The 18,717-nt window shown below is 39.0% G+C and overlaps 1 protein-coding gene across 2 annotated transcripts in view; it reads right to left on the bottom strand.

Annotated features, from left to right (window-relative positions):
* The window catches only part of mta1 (metastasis associated 1), a 46,898-nt gene that overhangs the window by 15,245 nt on the left and 12,936 nt on the right, over positions 1-18,717 (bottom strand). For both annotated transcript variants that reach the window (XM_015016605.1, XM_015016608.1), the window contains exons 2-7: positions 17,111-17,178; positions 14,537-14,630; positions 5,081-5,207; positions 3,396-3,459; positions 2,204-2,321; positions 953-1,055 (exon numbers count right to left, since the gene is read on the bottom strand). In XM_015016605.1, coding sequence (XP_014872091.1) covers positions 953-1,055; positions 2,204-2,321; positions 3,396-3,459; positions 5,081-5,207; positions 14,537-14,630; positions 17,111-17,178 — 574 coding nt within the window. The remainder of the gene's footprint in view (positions 1-952; positions 1,056-2,203; positions 2,322-3,395; positions 3,460-5,080; positions 5,208-14,536; positions 14,631-17,110; positions 17,179-18,717) is intronic.

Genomic DNA, 18,717 nt, shown 5'->3' with positions numbered 1-18,717 from the left:
AAAAAATTTTTTTTTTGGTTTTTTTTTGTGGTTTTTTTCCTTTTCCTTTTTTTTTTTTTGTTTTTTTTTTTTTTTTTTTTTTTGGTGCATTTCTTTTATCCAATTTGTTTGTTGATGATGCCAATTTCCACACACAGACAGATAAAAGAGCAGAGGTGTTACACATTTCCAAAGATGAAAGCGCTCTCGAAACAATGCGTTCATTATTAATAAAATTTGGATACGTGAAAATATTTATTTCTCTTAAGTAAAGATGTTACTCATTCAGTTTTAACACTATTGCACTTATAAATTTAATAAAAATATTTCTGTTCTACTGTTCTAGGTTTATTTTTTATTATTTTTTTATGCCAAAGCAGTAAATTTTGTCCTATTCATTTAACTTCATTCAATCTTGTGGTTGTTTTGCACGTCTGTTTTGAACACATGAGAAGCACTTTGTATTATTTTTGTATCTTTCAAAATAAAAGCTTAGTAATGGCGCTATTCATGCGGCATATTAGCGCTACTCGTAGCGCTTAAACTCAGTTTAACACTACACGATGCTCATTTTGTAAACTTTGTTACCATTCAGTATAAAATTATGATTATATGTTTACAAAATCTTAATTCTGTAGTATCTCTTCTAAGCTCGACTTTCCATGTTGTACTACACATAGTTTCTGACGGAACCGAAACATTTAATCCATTTTTGGTTCTCACATTAATTCAAACCTTGGAAATTTTGACAACAAACGACTTTTATATTTCAACACAGAACTGGAACCTGGAGACAATGCATGATTGTTCACGATAAAACCGAAATCCAAAACCTGGAATATTTTTGTATCTTTACAGAAGATGGACACCATTTTTAAAACATCTGCCCAGCGTTATCATAATTATGTTCCTTTCTAATCAGTTTTCTTGTGAGTATTTTTTTTTTTGTTTTTTAGCGTCATTGTTCACTTACCGAGCCACGACTAAAAACTGGTCGATCTGTTTCTCTGTTAGTGAGCTGTTGGGATCCCAGATCTTCTCTTCTAGCTTTGCCAGGTCTCTGCCGTCCTCTTCGTCTAAATTTACCAACAAACACAGTAAACATAATTTGATAAAAAATAAAAAAAAAAAAACTGTTCTACGTGTTAACGTTTTTATTGAATCCAACTGGTTTGCAGCTTCTGCTTTTCCTACTTGCTAAGAATAACAGGTTTTGGCAAAACATATAATGTGTCCACAAAGATTTACATTTTCTTAAAGTATTGAGACAAAAATATTATTTTTCTATGGAATGCTGTAATTTTGGAATAAAATTAAAAGTTGTGGTTATGATTCATTTTCTGTGAAAGTACAAGTTGTGGAAGCTTTTCTTGGCAGATGCAGATTTTGACCAAAAACATTTTTTTTGTCTAAACAAGGAGGGTAAATCTGCTGCAGGTTTTTAAATTGAAGTAGGTGGTTAGAAATCTGAAAGACTGTAATTAAACAATTACATAAGCAAATCATACATCTGCATACGTGTGTTAGAGGGCGAGTTTATAGAGTGAAAATAGTAAAAGTGTTTTGTTTTGATGCAATTAATGAATTAGGATGAAAAATAAGCTACATTTCCAGTAATTGATCAGCCAATCACTGATTGGAGCTGATCATTGGATGATTTATTATGTCCTTTTTTCTTTTCTAGCTGTTTTTCGTAGTTTAACAGCCTTACAGGTTGGATCTTATCTCCGTTTGTTCTTTGAATTTTTGCAGCTTTAGTTGTTGGAAACGTGCTACATAAATAAATTTGATCTCGATCTTGTTTGCTGCATCTCTGATTTTTAACCGTTCGAAAATAATTGTGTATTTGATGTATAGTTTTCTATGCTTTTTCTTTTACACATTAAAATCTGAAAAGTGTGGCATGCATTTGTATTTAGTCTCCTTTACATGTATGCTTTGTGATCAGAGATCGAATGCATTCTGTTGTGACAAAGCGTGAAAAAGTTCAAGAGGTGAACAAACTTTTGCTGGCTGAAAAATTATCGGACAGCGCTGGGACGTCAGTGTTCAGGATCAGGTATGAAAGCAGTTATTTATTGAACTACTGTGCCGTTCGGACGCAGCGCATCAATATTCAGTGGTTTAAAAAAAAAAAAGAGAGAGAGAAAATATTCCCTGAAGAAAAGAAAAACCTTCTTCTCTTAGAATCTAATGTTTAAATAAATAGGCCGGATTAAACTACCTTCATTCAGGAGGTCGGTGATGTCGGCCTGGAATTTGTTCCCGATGCGGATCTCCCCTTTATCCGCCAGCAGGGTCTTCTGCTGAGGGTCGTACACCAGCGAGTAAAAGAAGGCATCCTGGGAATTACAGGCGGGAGGAAAGTTCAGAGCAGAAGACGGGCAACCGGGCCTGAGAGTGTGTCGTTATTTGACTGCGTGCGTGCGTGTGTGCGTGGTTTCTTCGCTGCTAGTCTCTCGTCTCCTCATTACTGTGTGTGAACAGAACATTCTGGGTCAACATGCTGAATAATTCATCTAGAAACAGGAATCTTTAAACTCGTAAGACTCAGACCCACACAACCTCACACAAGCCCGCAAATCTAACACACCTAATCACATATTTAAATCCCATGATGCCGTTGGGCATCTGCACCTGGGGCTGGATGCGTACCGTAGCTTCACGGTCAGACGCACAGCAGCCCGTTCCTCAGTGGTATGAGGCTGTGTGTATAGATCTCATTGAAATTTCAGTCCTCCTATAATTTTATTTCCCCTCACGTGCGCAAGGATGCAATAAACATGAGCTAGTTATAGCAACATATTTCTGCTCCGTGCGGCAGAAACGTTTTTTTTTTTTTTTTTTTGTAATGTTAGGTGTTTAAAGCAACAGGAAACATTTTCAGTGGGCACCAAGATTGTCAATGAGAAACTTCTGTGAGAAATTCTCACTGCCAACGCAGCAGCCGCAGGAAGATGCAAGTTTTTAATAAAAAAAAAAAAAAAAAAACTTGCTGGGAAGAAAACGATGCATTTAACTGAATAGAATGTCATTGATTAGGTTTATTGTTGGAAAGTTGTTTGAAAATTATGAAATGTTAAAGTGGCGGTTAGAGGTGAGGTGATGAAGAGGTTTTAAAACTGTAAAAAGTTTTCTTCTTGAAATAAACAAAAAAAAAAAAAAAAAAAAAAAAAAGCTGAAATGGAAAGGTACTTCCAGGAACTATTACGTATGGCTGTATGGCTGCAGGCGAATAAAACTAAAACCAGCCACAGTCAAAGAGTGAAAAAAAACAAAAAAAAAAACAAGCTCTGGTGCAAAGCCGGTTTTAAAAATCTTCATGCGCGGTGCATTCTGCTCACGCGTTCCTCAGTTGCACGTTTCTCTGCAAGAATGCCTGCACGCTCTCTGCACATGGACGCACACATGCGTACCTCTCTGTCCAGGTAGGACTTCAGGGCTTCAGTTTCATTCAGCAGCGTCACGCAGCACTTCCCTCTGGAGCCGGGCGAGGACGGGGAGGAAGATCAGAGCAGCGAGATGCACGAGATGAAAGAGAAATTGGAGGAAAGGCCAGAAGAAACATTTTCAGTGTCTTGCAAAAAGCGATCACGTCCCTAAAACGTAGCATTGGGTCACGTTAAAACCCCAGAGTTCAACGTGTCTCATTTCTAGTAACACAAAGTAATGCATAATTGTGAAGAGGAAAGGAAAAAATGCGATGTTCCGAATTGTGCTTGTCTATCTGCGTTCAGCTATTTTTATTCCGTTACATCTAAACAAAAACCAGGATAATTGAAACTTGTTTAAAGTGAGGCTAAAAAAAATAAATAAATAAAAGTGCACATTTATAACTTTCTTCCAAATCAGATGAATCACGGCGCAGAGGTCGGTCAGCGATAGTGTCCGTTTGGCTTTGCTAATTGCTACTTTCTAAGTTTAGATGATTTCACAGGAAATTATTAACACCCTTATATCTCATTTGGGAGGGTGACAAACTCAGACAACCTGTGAAAAAGTCTGCACAGCCGTGTTAATCAGGAAGTCTTAATCAGGCTTGCATTTAACCTGTCAGGACTCTTTCAGGAGTAACGGTCAGGATTAGTCTAGAAACTGGCTTCTGTCAGCATTTAGTGCTCGGTTTGCCCATCAGAGCTTCACTTAGTGCCAGATTATTTTAATAAAGCACAGCATCCTTTAACCCTCAGGTGTCTTTAGCCCTTTTTTGTGTGTTTTGGACGTTTGGAATTAAATTTTTATTTCTGTAGCGGTCCGTTAGAAGATAAATGTTCAATCCTCTTGAGTCATAAAGGACAAATACGTCCATTTCCAGGAAATGCAATTAAAAAAAAAAAAAAACATTTCAGTTTTTTTTTTTACTTTTCTTTTGACAATTTTCTCAAAACTCAGAAAATTTTAACCCTTCATGCCACTGTTATCTATTTTTAAAAAAAAAAGAAAAAGTTATGCAAAAAAAAACAAAAAGGATTCAAAATTTTGACTTAAAATATTACTTCAAGTCACATCTTTTTCAACTTCTTTTTTAGGTCAAGTCTTTTGATCAACTTCAGTCCTGATCATAATTATATATTAAACAACAATCAGAATTTTATGTCTTCGAAAGTCAGATTGAGATGTTAATCTTTTTTCTGAAAAAAAAGAGGTATTTTCCATCTGCCAAATAATAATGATCTGCTTTAGAGCCAGAACGTAGCAACAATTTAGTCATTTGCAGATAAAATTTATGCTGCACAGAATCCCATTAAAAGCCCCAATTTTTAGTCTTTCAGGGCTTGCAAAATATAATTATGTGTATAATCTTAGAGTTTCATTTTCTGAAGAAAAAAAAAAGTCACAACTTCATTTCAACCTGTAAGGTTTTCACAGCACTATTTCAGGAAATGGGATTTTTTTTTCATCCTTAATGACTTCAGATGGTTGAAAGTTGACTGAAACCTTTGGGTTAATCAGTCATTACACTGCTGTGCTCAAAAATAAAATATTACAATGTTTTTTTCTTGGTTTGATATATTCTAAGTTTATATTTTGCCTCAAAAAAAGTTGAAACAAAACAAAAGCAAAGGCGCAGTGCAGCTAGCGAGGCCAGCCGGTGGACTACCTGATGTGTGTTGCTGGTAGGGACTCCAGCTGACGGGACAGGAAAAGCTCCCTGTGCCTGAGCTGGTGCTTCTGCTTCTCGGGGAGATCGGCCATCTCTGAATTCTCCATCTCCTCCTCCAACTCCCCCATAGAGAAAAAAAAAAAAAAAAAAAAAAAGAAAACAGCAGGAAACAAAGGTCAAACATACGCACATCAGATGAGGCGGAACAATGGGCTCCTTTGGGAAAAACGGCAGGAATGGAAAAATCTTTCGGCAGCTGTCGGTACGGCGTCTCAGGTGCACAGCGAGAGGACCTGAAACACGGGGACGCGCACTTGATGAGCCAGAACAATGAACCCCCTCCCCCAGAGACATGAGCCATGTTCGCACACACCTCAGACGGGTTTTATGGGAATCCGACTGACTTTGCATACAAGAAAAAGCCAAAAGAAACAAGTTCACGTGTAATAACTCTGCCTCCTTCAGATTGACTGAGGTAACACAGCTGCTGATTTTTATGTCTTACATGTTGATCACAAAAGTAATAAGCTCAGAAAGATTGCATTGGGTTTTTTTAAAAAAAGAAGCAAACAATTTTTGATGTGAGCAGATGAAATTGTAAAATCTTCCTGTGCAGCTATGACTCACATTGACAGGAGGTTCAAACAGCAAAAAGGTCCTCTGTTATGAAATAGGGATGATTGTCATGAAGGGGTTAAAAAAAAAAAAAAAAAAAAAAGGTGCATTCACACACCAGCCCTGTTCAGTTCAACTTAAGAGTTTGACAAGAATGTCGGGTTCGTTTGGGGAGGTGTGAATCAAACGCTGATGTGCACCGAAAAGGCAAACTCTGCTCCGCATACAAACCTAGTATTGAACTTCAGCGCGGCTCGAATGCATATGTGATCCAAAATCCAAAAGCAGAAAGTGAACTGCAGCAGTGCATTCTGGGTAAATGCACTGCGTAAACGAATGCTCTAGTCTAATGGAAGAAAAGGCTCATTGGTCTTTGACCAATGAGAGAAAAAGAGAAATCCTACAACCGCTAAAATCTGACGCTACTCCATTTTTGTTCACATTTTTGCGAAGGAGGAAGTTGCGCTCACGTCTTCTTTTCAGGTTTTCGTGCCGCTTTCTCCAGTGGTTCTTGCTACAGCGCCACCACAGGCAAATGGGGGAGAACGGGTTTTTCAAAGCGTTTGCTTCGTCTGACAGTGCAAAGTAAAAGCGACCAGCACCAGATAGCAAATTTTGCAATTTTGGTCCCCAAACCAACCAAGCCTGAAACTGCAGTCGTCATTAAAAGTAGAATTTTTTGTGTTTAACATTGAGAAACCACATCCTCATCTCTCACAGACAGACACCAAAATCCTCCACCCCTCTTCCTACTTCCTGCAGAAACTCAAGCAGTACAATCTTCTGGTCATTTTCTACGCAACAATTATTTGGTCTGTCCTGCGTTCGTCCATCACTGTGCAGTTTAGCTCATCCACAAAGCAAGACGTGTGCAGGTCTACGGTCAGGAGAAGGATAAGCTAACATCTCTGCAGATCCCACACATCCTGGATACAAACCATTTGGACTTAAACCTTCAGCGTCACTCGCAAAAACCAGCTGCCTTAGGGACAGTTTCTTCCCCCAGACCGTCTCTCTGGTGAACACGTAACAGTCGGAGTGCCCGGATCGATACAGCCTCGTCTTCCTGTTTCACAAAAACGCTTTATTTATAAACATTTATAAGGAAGAATGTACTTTGTCTTGTTGGCATTAGCAGCAAGTTTGAATATTTCCAGGGTTTGAATCCTGGTGTGGGGGCTTTTTTCCATGGAGTTTGCATATTTTCCCAGTGCAAATGTGGGTTCACTCCAGGTAGTCTGGCTTCCTGTTGAATTAATCGGTGCTTCACGCCATAAGGTGTTAGTTTGTGTGTTTCTGTGATGGATTGGCAACCTCTCACCCAATGACCGCTGGAGAGAGGCACCCCCAGGAAAGAAATGAACTGAATAATAGATCCAAGAAAAAAAATCACAGTAAGGAGTGGCAAGAATAACAAAAGTATCAAAGATAAAAGGGGAATAAAAACAGTGAGAAATGAAGACAACGAGAGACTGCCATTATATGGGAGGGGGGGGAAAGCCTAAGAGAGGAGAGAAGTGAAACGAAGAGCACCGGAGCAGTCGGTACGTGCTCCAATTCATTTGGAGTTTCATTAGAGGAAGCGAGGCTAAGAGAGAGAGAGACGGAGAGAGGGAGGCTGGAAGCAGAACAAAAGCAATCAAGGGACTTTCAGGAGAAGAGATGTGTGGCCAAAATCAATAAGTACTTCTTCACTCCCTCACTCTCTCTGCCCAGCACTCGGCGCCCAGCAGACACACCATCAATGCCCAGGAAGAGCAGTTCAGCTCGCTCAGATGGATACACTCTGCATGGGCCCTGCGCCGCCGCCTTCTTCTTCTTCTGCTGCTGCTGCTGCTGCTGCTGCTTCCTTGTGCTGCTGAATCATGTGAAGCACACAGGAAACAACCAAGCCTAATTACAGGAAGTGTTCAGTCAAAGCTCCAACAAATTTACAATTTCAATATTCCAGCTTAAAGTTTTATATTCCAAAACTAAACCTAGACAGGTTTTGTTAGATCTGTGGTCTTCAAAATCATGAGACAACCCAAATCTGACGTTTGCTTCTGTATCGGCCAACAGCGATCACTTTCTTATATATTGGTGTCGATGTGTTACAGGAAAAATGTTCCCCCTTTAGGACTAATTACGCGTACAGCTTGGTATCACAACGAAAGCTCATGGACTGGCAGCCATGTCTGGACCGTCTTACAAAGTTGACTCTTTTTTTCAAATGTACTGAAAACAATCTGACCTCTTCAGAACAGAAAAGAGTAAGAGCTACAATTCCCAGAATGCACTGGAGCAACAATTAAAGCCAGTTTCCCTCCTTCCATCCATCATCAGGCTGACTTTTTTTTATTTTTTTTATTTAAAGATGCAGATTAAAAAAGGCCAAAATAACTGAATTATTTTCCTGCTGCTTGGCTCTAAAACGAAGCATTTCTACAGAACTATATCAGCTAAAACATATAATTTATCACAATTGAAACAAGGGGCTTATCCATATCTTTATCAGCAATTATCAAATGTAATCAAATTAATCAGAGGGCTGTTTAAGAACAATAAAAGTGGAATCTAATCCAGCTATGCACACTGTTTAAAGTACATAATACAATGCAGTGTATACTGGTATAAATAATAGGCAGATAATACACACTGAGACAGAGACAATTGCTCTTTTAATTCTCCATTTCTCTCCAAACAGCTGAAGCAAAGGGGAATATAAACTGAGCTACATTAATCCCAGACAGCCAAGTTGAATCAAACAACCTGAGGAAAATCCTGTAAATAAGTAAAGTTAAGATTCTACTCTGCGAGACGTCTTCTCTTCTGAGCACAGCGGACCCGTTTCAAACAGAAACGAGAGAAGACGCACAACATGCAACAATCATTCCCCCACGAATGCAAACCTTGGATCTAGCAGCGCACAGAATGAGAAAACCACTTAACCAGCTGCAACCCCTCAGGAAAATAAAGCAGCCCAAATGTGTTGTAGAGACGTTTTTAAAATCAACGAAAAATACAGCAAGATGCACCGATTACTTTTTGTAGCTAGTTTCCAATTTTTTGGGGGGACTTGTAAAGCTCCGACACAGATTTTGTTTCTAGGAAATCATCTTTGAGAGCGAATTGGAAAAGTGTCTTTACAGAATTAAATTATGGTTTCTAGGAAAACAACCTCAAGTTATAAAGTGGAAATGATCAGTGCAATTCTCTTAAAAGTTATCAGTGAAAATAAAACCATTATTTTTGATTTATTATTGTGTTAAGTCGGTAAGTTGTTCATTTGCTTCTTACAGGACCCTTATGAAGCCTTTAATACTGCCGTGTGTAAGAGAGCAGTTGGAGTTACGCAGCTCAGCAGAACAGGATTTCACAATTACTTCAAATAAAAGAAACAGAGATCACTGGTGTGACTTTCAAAACTATAATAGTGTGCTGAAAGCAAAAAGAAGTCTTAAGCATGAATTCCCTGTAGAGTTATAGATCCTAATGCTACCTGAGGGTTTTCCAAAAACAGTGCCAGCATTTCCAAATCCACGTTGCACAATCATAAAGTATAAAACGGAGCAACTTTGTTGTAACACGATCAGCTTCCTGTTATCTGCTGATGTCTAACTCTCTTGGTTGCAGCAGCCTGGTTGAACAGACAGAAAACACAGCCTCCTGTCTAAAGTCTTGCATCTTCTGGGCTTCCTCCGACTTCCTCTGTAAACTCTAATAGTGAAACGAGCTGCAAGAGTCGTATCCACCAAGGAAAAACATCCACGCTTTCCTCATGTACGCGTCACTGACTTCATACACACACACCTACACACAAGCAAGGATTATCAAGTAGTCCATCGGTTGTTTGGACCTTCCAGCTGGCGCCTCAGTGCGAGTCCTTGAGTGGCAACCCAACTTCGCAATGTACCCACACCACACTCTCTACAAATTGCCTCTCCGTCTCACCTGTCCGAGCCAATTATCAATTATTGATGAATGGGTCGCCTTACTAGCCTGCGAGATGGAAGAGGAAGGTGAGGAAGAGAGGAGAGCGGGCCTGAGGGCGAGATGTTTGTGTGAGAAGAGCGCAATGGACCTTTATTACCTTAATAAACCTCCTATACTCAATATGCAGAGTGTTAATGTGTCAACAGCAGATGTGCAGTTAAGACTTGCAATTCTTCATTATTATAGGTACTAAATACTACTACTAATAATAATAAAAACATTGGGGAAAGAAAAGTTTAGCAATAGTAAGCTATTGATTTTAGGGATGAGCAAACAGTCTGAAAAATTTTTAATTTCATATTTTCTAAGTTTTCAGGTCATGCTAACTTAAAACACACTTCAGAGCGGAAGTCATCACTGCATTAAGATAGTTAGCCAGTCGTCCGTATTGTTGACATGTTTAAACACATCCAAAGGAAGCACAAAAGGTTATAAGCTAAAAATAATTTTTTATAGAGGCACAATTCATTCAGGCTTCTCCAGAGGAGAACTATAATTTTAAGAGTGTTGTCCTTTTCGCTCATTTGTCTTTTGATGCTTTTACAACTTTTAGTGTTTCATACCAAACTTTTGCAGGTAGGAAAATGTGCCGTCTGCCCTTCATTGGAGAAGAGACTCAGAGCTGACTTCAGTAGATAACAGGAAGGAGAAACTAGACCCATTAAAATAGCTCTGTTGTCTCCTTTGAAGCTTTCATTCTCCGTCATTGACGTCATTGAACATGATGAACTGGAAAGGTTAGTCTTTTGGAAAACTTAGGGGTGTACATTATTTAATACAGAGTACACACAGAGATGAATGCTTACGGTTAGCAAAGTTGACCATGCTAGTTGCCCTAGCTGTTAATATCAGGTCCTAAAACCTGTTTGAAGTGACTGCTCCATATTAGAGTTTCTGTCGGTTTTAAATATAAGACTTTTTAAGACCATCATGAATGGTCTTTAAAAGTCTTAAATTTGTCCATTTCCCAGTCAAATGGTCTTTGGCTGGACAAAGTTCATAAATGTATGAATTTTGTTCAGCCAATCAGCAATAAATTTGCTCTTATTCATGATAGATGTACAAAAAAAAAAAAGACAACAAAAAAAAAACTAGCTAGCTAGCTAGCCAGGGTATATCAGCAGTGACTTACTGGTAGCCTCAACTATCTAGTCACTTTTGCCTGACATAAAAGTTCTTTGAGAAATATGATTAAATAGTCATGTCAGATCAAAATATATAACTTGTGTTTAACATACTTAAGGCCAAGTTACTTGAATTTAAGACATTTTAAGTCTTCATTTTAGATGCATGAATTTAAGACTTTTTAAGGACGCACAGACAGACCGCATATAATGATGCATTTGTTTTGAAACAGTAAAACCCTACAATGGTAGCTCTCTCACATGCACACAGCATGACATGGATAGTTTTTAAACAGGATCGGCTAAAATCAGGATTGGCAGCTTGAAGCTATTACAAAAACGGAGACGAAAAATCATCCACAAAATCCTGATCAGTGCATCTCTAATAGTAGCCAATTGTTGAATGGATACAAATGTGCTGCTACAAGCTATGGAGTGGCTCAGGAAATGGAGAAATACAAACATACTCCATCTCAGACTAAACATGTTACTAAGTCGAAAAAAAAAAAAACACGCTTGTAAAATACAGTCATCAAAAATGCAACTGTAGGTCAAAAGAAGTCAAAGACTTACCAGCTATCTGCACAGTTCTCTGTTTGCTACGTAAAAGACGACTTCCAGAAAACCTTTTCAGTGTTCAACCTTTTCCTCACTCTAGTGCATTGTGATTTTTTTTTTCCTCTAATCCACAGCAGATTCCAAACGGGAACAAAACCAGCACAGCTGGAAAGTAAGACGACTCTTTATATTGTTTGCATTAGCTTTACCATTGCACCTATTAAGAGTTTATGGACTTGGTTTGAAAAATTCAGAAAAAAAAAAAAAAAAAAAACTAAGGTTGAGTCATGGCAAATTCATGCGTTTGAAAGGAGGAGCTTCAGAGCCCAAAAAAAAAAAAAAACAGAATTAGAAACAGTCATCTTCCATTATGTTCAGTTGTGGGAGCAGAAAACACCTAATTACCGGAGCTACGAGTGAGGCGGCCGTAAAACGTCTTCAGTTTTCAAGTAATGAAGCACATTTTAAATGAAAACATAAGCAAAACTGGGTTGGATAAACCCTGCTAGCTTCCCTAACTGCCAATGCTTTTGTGAATCGCTTTACAAATAGCATTGAGACCACGGTTTATAGGAAGAAGGCACCACCTTTAAAAAAAACCCAAAAAAAAAGACAGAAAAAAAAAAGAAACTAAAGGTTGAGTCACAGCAAATTCATGTGTTTGAAAGGAGGAGCTTTGGAGCCAAAATGCCAAGTTCTCCAGAGAGACTGTCCACTTTGGAGCCCTGCTTTACTTGTAGGGAGGGACTAAAGCTCGAGTTGAAGGCCTCGCGCAGAAGGAGCACTGCGAACCTCTGCAAGCAAAATATTTGATCAGTGACTCACAGCAGACACCCAGATTTATATATACACAGGCCATGAAGAACTGCTCTCCGCAGAGCCATTAGAAATGTTAAATTAAAAGTAGATTCAAGCCCTCCAGTGGCACCTAAAGGCAGCAGCTCAGGTCTATTATGCATGCACATGCATGCATCTGCAGTCATGCACTCAAGGGGATGTGAGGTCGCAGCTACAGAAATGCAGATGGGACGTTAACCACACCCATGTGGTAGAGTCCAATTGTCACCGTTTGTTTTGGGGGGTTTTTTAAATTAGAAATGTTGAAATTGTCAAGTCAACCCATCATCAATCCAAATCTGGTCCAATCTACTCAGATCCTGCAGAGTATTTCAGTGTGCTTTCTTATAAGTACATTCAAATTTCTAATCTACACTTCTTCTAGACATTAATTGCATAAAAAAAAAAAAAAAAAAAAGACTCAATAAAGTACCACTGACTGCCCCGCAATAGATGTGGCCCCATGTCTCCTCTGTGGACGCCGTGGTTAAGACTTGTATTTATATAAACGCGCTTCCAAAAACGCCGGTCGGTCTCTTTATAGAGACTCACGCAAGTGCTTTCACACCCTCCGAGCCAACACAGCCTGCCACACCCAGCCGGAGTCTACAAGTTGGTTTGCAAACCTCCAGAGCGTGTGGATGACAGCACGACTTACTGAAGACAGTAGACTGAGTTAAATGAAATTGTGGAAAATACTTTTATTATCCAAGTTTTGGGAATTAAAACATTTTTTGGGTGCAGTTTTAATGCTAATCTAGAAGGTTTAATATCTGATGAAGACACACACAAAAATATATATATATATATATATATATATTTTTTTTTTTTTTAAGCATCTGATCCTTAACATGCAAATTACTGGATTGCAACAGATGCAAGACATATTAAATTGTGACGACATGTATTTAATAAAAAACAAAGTGGTAACGTAAGGAAAACTGACTAATGCCATGCAATTATTTATCGGTTAGTCAAACAAATAAACAAACAGCATATATGCCATACACAGTATTCATATTCAGAAGGTGCTGAGCTTTTTACATGTTAGAAGATTTTTTTTTAGCTGCAGATGCATCATTTCTGACAAATGATCAAGTATTCACTAAAAGAATTACTTTATTATTCCCAAAGCGAAATTAAATACTTTTGAATTTGAATATCATTCAGCACCTATTGGCTACCTAACCAAACTAATCAAATTATTCAATGCACATCAAGAGATTATGACAGTCTGTAGAGTTAAAAGTGTTTCACCTACTCAAACTTATGGCTTTTTAAGATCATTAAGACCTTTATGGATAAAATTTAACACCTATATGACAGCAGAGATGCAGAAAAAAGAATACAGGGGACCAAAACTGTAACATTTCTGGGGTCTTTCTGTCGCCTGGCAGCCGCTTTGTGCTCTCTAGCTAGCTAGCTAGCAAGCATTAGCAGCTTGTTATTGGTAGCCTAAACCGAATCGAGTTGCACAACGCAGTGAGTGAAGAGGTCTCCGCACAAGAGAAGAGAAGTCCCTACATAGAACATATGAGATTAAATGGTCCTGCCATAACAAAATTTAAGACTTGTGATTGAACATATTGAAAGCCGACTTACATTTTCTTTAAGGAATTTCAGTCATTTTAAGGCCTTAATTTAAGACGCATGAATTTAAAGCCTTTTCTTAAAATTCTTTTTAAGAATATGAAGCCACCTGGTCCTAAACATGGAAGAAATCCTGTTTTGTTTTGTCTCTGCTTCTTTTCCCTTTCAATTCAGCTGACCTCTTTGGCGATGATGCAATAGTCTGGAATGGCTGCCGCTTTTTAGCGACAGCCTTCTGCCACCTGCAGCCACAAATCTTTCTTTTGCGCGTGCTCCTGTTGGATTTGCCACACAACTGAACAGCGTTCCCCTTTAGCTCATTTGTGTCCCAGTTCACTGACCCTTCTCTTGGAGAAATATCAAATCACAGATATTAACACCGAGAGGCGACCTGGGGTAGCAATACTCCGAGTACGATTGGACTTGCTTTGGAGAACAGCACTCCGCAAGCGAAGAGCTGCACATTGAACACTTCCACACACACACACACACACACACGCATACACGCAGAGTCGTCGTCACACTGCAAAACAAAAGAAGAAACAATTTTCTCCTCAAACAAGTCTGCAGTCTGGATCAGTGCAGTAAAAGCTCTTTTGATTTCAAGCCTGCACTATTTAATGTTGGGGCTTTTCACCTCCGCAGTGAGAAAATAACAGAAAAGGTTTGCAGCAGAGGAGGGCATTTTTATGCCGGGGGCTGGAAGTCTTTGATGCCCGATGCTTACTGGCTGGGTTTTTGGTCAGTCACTTACTTGCATGTTTGTCTGCCAGAGCGATGAGTGTGCTGGAGATGTCCCTGCGCCGGTAAAAACACACCACTTTGGCCTCCACATTCCCATTGGCTGTCTGCAAAGCAGAGACAATCGACGTTACCAAGGCAACAAGTGGTGCCGCACAAAGAAAAACCGACACACGTGAGAATGCACTACACAGACTAAATTAAAAATATATATATTTCTTTTAAATCAGCGCAAGACTTGTTGTTAATGTAGCCATTTTCTCTACAAACTTAATGAGACATTGAATCATTTATCAAAAACAAAAAGACCAGAAAATGGTTTCATGCTTAGAGGAGTTGAGGCTGAATTATGTTGAACTGAAAAAGAAAAAGTAGGAAAAAAAAAGATCATTCTAAGCTTTTATTCTGCCAGCAAGGAGGACCTGCACCTTCTCTTTTTGTTAGTTAAATAATTTGAATCCCACTTACAGGATCCTCTGTGTGAAACTCGATGATGAAACTTGATAATCGGTTCATGTGCAGCAGTGAAAAAAAATAAAAATAGCAGAAAAACTAAACCACAGTCTGCATCACAGACATTAGCAAGTAGAAATGTACCAAGAAATCGGCTGGCGACCAGAATTTACAGAAGCAAAAACAGACATTAAATGTGTGTCATCCAAGCAGAAAGTCCTCAAGAATCACATTTAGAATAAGATAATGAAGGAGATTTTATAAAGGAATCCGTTTTGCAGCTAAATTGGGAGATTAAAATCGTAAATAAATATGTGTTTTCAAGGTAGATGCAAATTAAGTTTTTGTTTTTTGTACAGCAAATAGCGGGAAAGTGGCAACATCAAAAGGTTTAGGCAGGAATGTAAGCCGTATCTATAATGTGACGAGGTGATTTCAAGGTCTGTGAATGTTAATCTGACGCAATTTTAAATCACTGGAAACTAAACCTGTTCTGTGACGACTATTTCAATTCTTTCACACACGCTTTGTCATCAAAACGGGTTCATTTTCAGCCCCACTCTGAAAGCATCTGTTGCCACTTTTAAGGATTTTAACCCAAAACTTACTGAAGTCGTCTTTACGTTTTATGCAAGGAGAGAATGGATTCCTCCGGTTTAGTTAATAATTTTTGTCCAGCGGTTTTCCTTGTACACATCTACGCTTCTTAAATCTCAATCTGAATCCGTATCGCGAGGAGACCGACGGCGACAGTCGGAAGAGAAGAAGGCCGACGGCGGGATCTGTGTCAATCACGCTACAACAACCTCCACATTTTGGAGCAGAGGCACAGATCAGGAGATTGGCCCTGGTTTTTTAAAAAAAAAAAAAAAAAAAAAAAAAACAGCTCGCAGGCTTGACTCGATGAGTGACAGCTCATCTGTCCCCTTTTAGTCCTGCTTTTATTATAATAAAACAGTTTGACTGCTTTTGATGCAAAACAGATGGAAGAATTTAAAACACACTGTGACTAATGGTAGGATTTCAAGTTGCAATTTTTGAAATTATTAACAATGAATAAAATGTCAGTTCTGGCTGTTTATTATTGATAGTGCCCTGTATTATTTAATAGGAGACAAGCCACAAAACTATAAAACTGTTTTAAGTGCCTTAAAGCAGTGATTTGTTCAGATCTTTAGGCTAACAATTTTTAATGTATTTTTGTAACAACTTTGTAACAAGAAATGGATTTTACCTCTGAAATATAAATGTAGCACTTTTCCTAATAACTGAGAACGGTTATAGAATCTTGGAAGAATGAAATCAAGCGTTAAGACCTCTAAATCCATCACAATAATAAAAAAGGGCATCTGCAGGTTTCAGCAAGTCCAATCTAAGACTTTTTAATACCAGATTGAATTAAATTTAATACTGGAAAAAAACAGGGGATGATTCCTGCTGGATCGTATCGGCTGGCAGTGGTAAAAACAAAAGTCGCCCAAGCAACTGGTGCACTTACTCAAAACGGACACAAAAAAAAAGCTACCTAGCTAGCAAGGATGTATTAGCAACCAGCTGCTGGCGCCTCGAGTTACAAAAAAAAAATAATAATAAGTTGTGCCCAGGATCTTTGTCAAGAGCAAAGTGGAGGAACTCTCAAACCAGGGCAGCCAGAACAGAAGGACGTCATGCTGCGTTTGCATCTCGGGGAGAGAGAACAACTTTCTCTTTACTTGTGGAGAACGTGCTGGTCTGCACAGCTCTGTAAGAACCGGGAATGTCCTAGACAAATCAAGGCCAATTACTTTATGCACCTGTATTACAGTTTGCACACATTGCTTTAAATGTAATTAATCTCAAATCATCTATTTGTTTAAAGCGGAAGAGCGACTGTATTGGCTGCTGCGTTTTCCTGTCTGTAAGTTTAGTTAAGTGGGAATGTACTGAGATGTACTGTTCCTATACTTTAAGCTGAACAGGTTTACAAAAATTAAAAAAAAAAACAAAACATTTTTCTACAGGTTTTACTAAAGGAGCCGAAGGAAAGGTACAACGCTGGAGGATTTGGTGAAGCAGAAGCCTTAACAACCGATACACAGTGGTGGGATTAGTGCCACATTCAAGGGTGGAAATTCAACCTCCGACACCCACTCACCTTGTTCAGCTCCTCTATCCTCCTGATCAGAAGTGGGTTGCTGGATGAGTTCTCAAAATAAACATAATCTGTGGAACAAGAGGAAGAGGAGAAAGGGAAAAAAAAGAAACATGACAATCGGCATTTTAAAAGTCACTCAGCAACATGGGGTGCCTCCATTCGGACACCGCGACTGCTTAATTAACAAGTGTGCACCAGACACGTCTACAGAAATGCGAGTTTAACTTGATTAGGCTAATTTCATACGCAGAGAGTCCCCATTGTAGCCGGGGAGGCCGACTGAATGAGACGTTGATGCGCTAATGCGCGTCTAAACAAAACAAATCTGGCGCTGCAAACCTTCAATTCAGCCTGCAAACCTTGAATTTCCTCAACCCTCATGCTCTCTTTGTCTTTTGCTCCATTCATTCTCCTTCTGTTTAGTGTTGTTTGCATGCGCAGTGGGTCTGGGCTTGTGTGGGTGTGATGAGAGCCTGTATAAGCTTTAACGTGTGTGCGTGTTCGTGTGTGTGTGGCTCCTGGCGGAGCTCCAGGCCCACTGGAGGCTTAGCTCTCACCAGGATGTCCCCACAGGCCCCGGTCTTGGTAGGGTGCCTGGTCTTAGCCCTGCATGTGTCTTGGCTGAGTGTTTTCAGATTATACACAGCACTTGGTAAGTTGCCTGGTACCGGAGCTCTGCTCCAGTCACCCCCGTATGTATCGCATGCCGTCTCTCAACACCCCCTGATGCTCTGCTCTTGACCGTCAGGGGCAGGGACCGTATGACTTCCCACCAGAAAAACCACAACAATTCTTGCTTTTTTTTGTTTCCCCACTCTGAAAATGCACCGACACACACCGGTTGAGGCACTCGGGATGTGAATGACAGCCAAAACTATGCTTAATGTCCCTAAAAGCCAATATGAAATCAAAAAAGCCCTCTCTTGTGGTATTTTTTTTTTGGGCAATATTTTCATTAATCTACAAGTAGCTTGATGGTAAAACTAAATTTCAGACAACTGAAAGTACTGCTTTTTTTCCTACACAACATAATCAACTTTAATGGCTACAAAATTAGAGACTTAAACAACAATTTTAAAGTTTAATGTTCCAAATTCATTTTGGTACATTAAATTGAGTAGTTTTGATTTTGGTTCAAGTCCTTTTGATTGACGAGAACCATGGCGTCGAGCTGTAACCAGGTCTAGTTGGTGGCAGCATGGGACTTTTATGTGATTTGGCACCCAGCTGGAAGCACTGTAAGTCAGCTTTATTTACACGGCAGATTTAATAGACTTCAAATCGCCCACAGTGATGTTTACATTTCTAGAAGCATTGTAAAAACCAACAACGAATCGTTAAGTGATGGAGAATACTTTTTTTTTTTTTAAACTGAGTCCAGCATTCACAAATGTAAAAAAAAAAAGCAACAAGATAAAAGATTTAAAGTTCAAGAAGTAATATTAAGATTAGTAGCCAAAATATAATTTTGAGAAGATTAGCGGGTTGGAAATCCAGTTTTAAATATTAAATATTTCTGACTTAAAGTCATCAATGAGAGGAACATATTAACAGACCTGGAGCAGCAATTAAAATGTCTCCATCTACTTTCACCTAACATTATTTAG

The sequence above is a fragment of the Poecilia latipinna genome, unplaced genomic scaffold (genome assembly GCF_001443285.1).
Source record: "Poecilia latipinna isolate Pla-1442-1.1 unplaced genomic scaffold, P_latipinna-1.0 Scaffold73, whole genome shotgun sequence".
NCBI lineage: Eukaryota > Metazoa > Chordata > Actinopteri > Cyprinodontiformes > Poeciliidae > Poecilia > Poecilia latipinna.
This window is presented reverse-complemented; position numbering and strand designations above follow the sequence as displayed.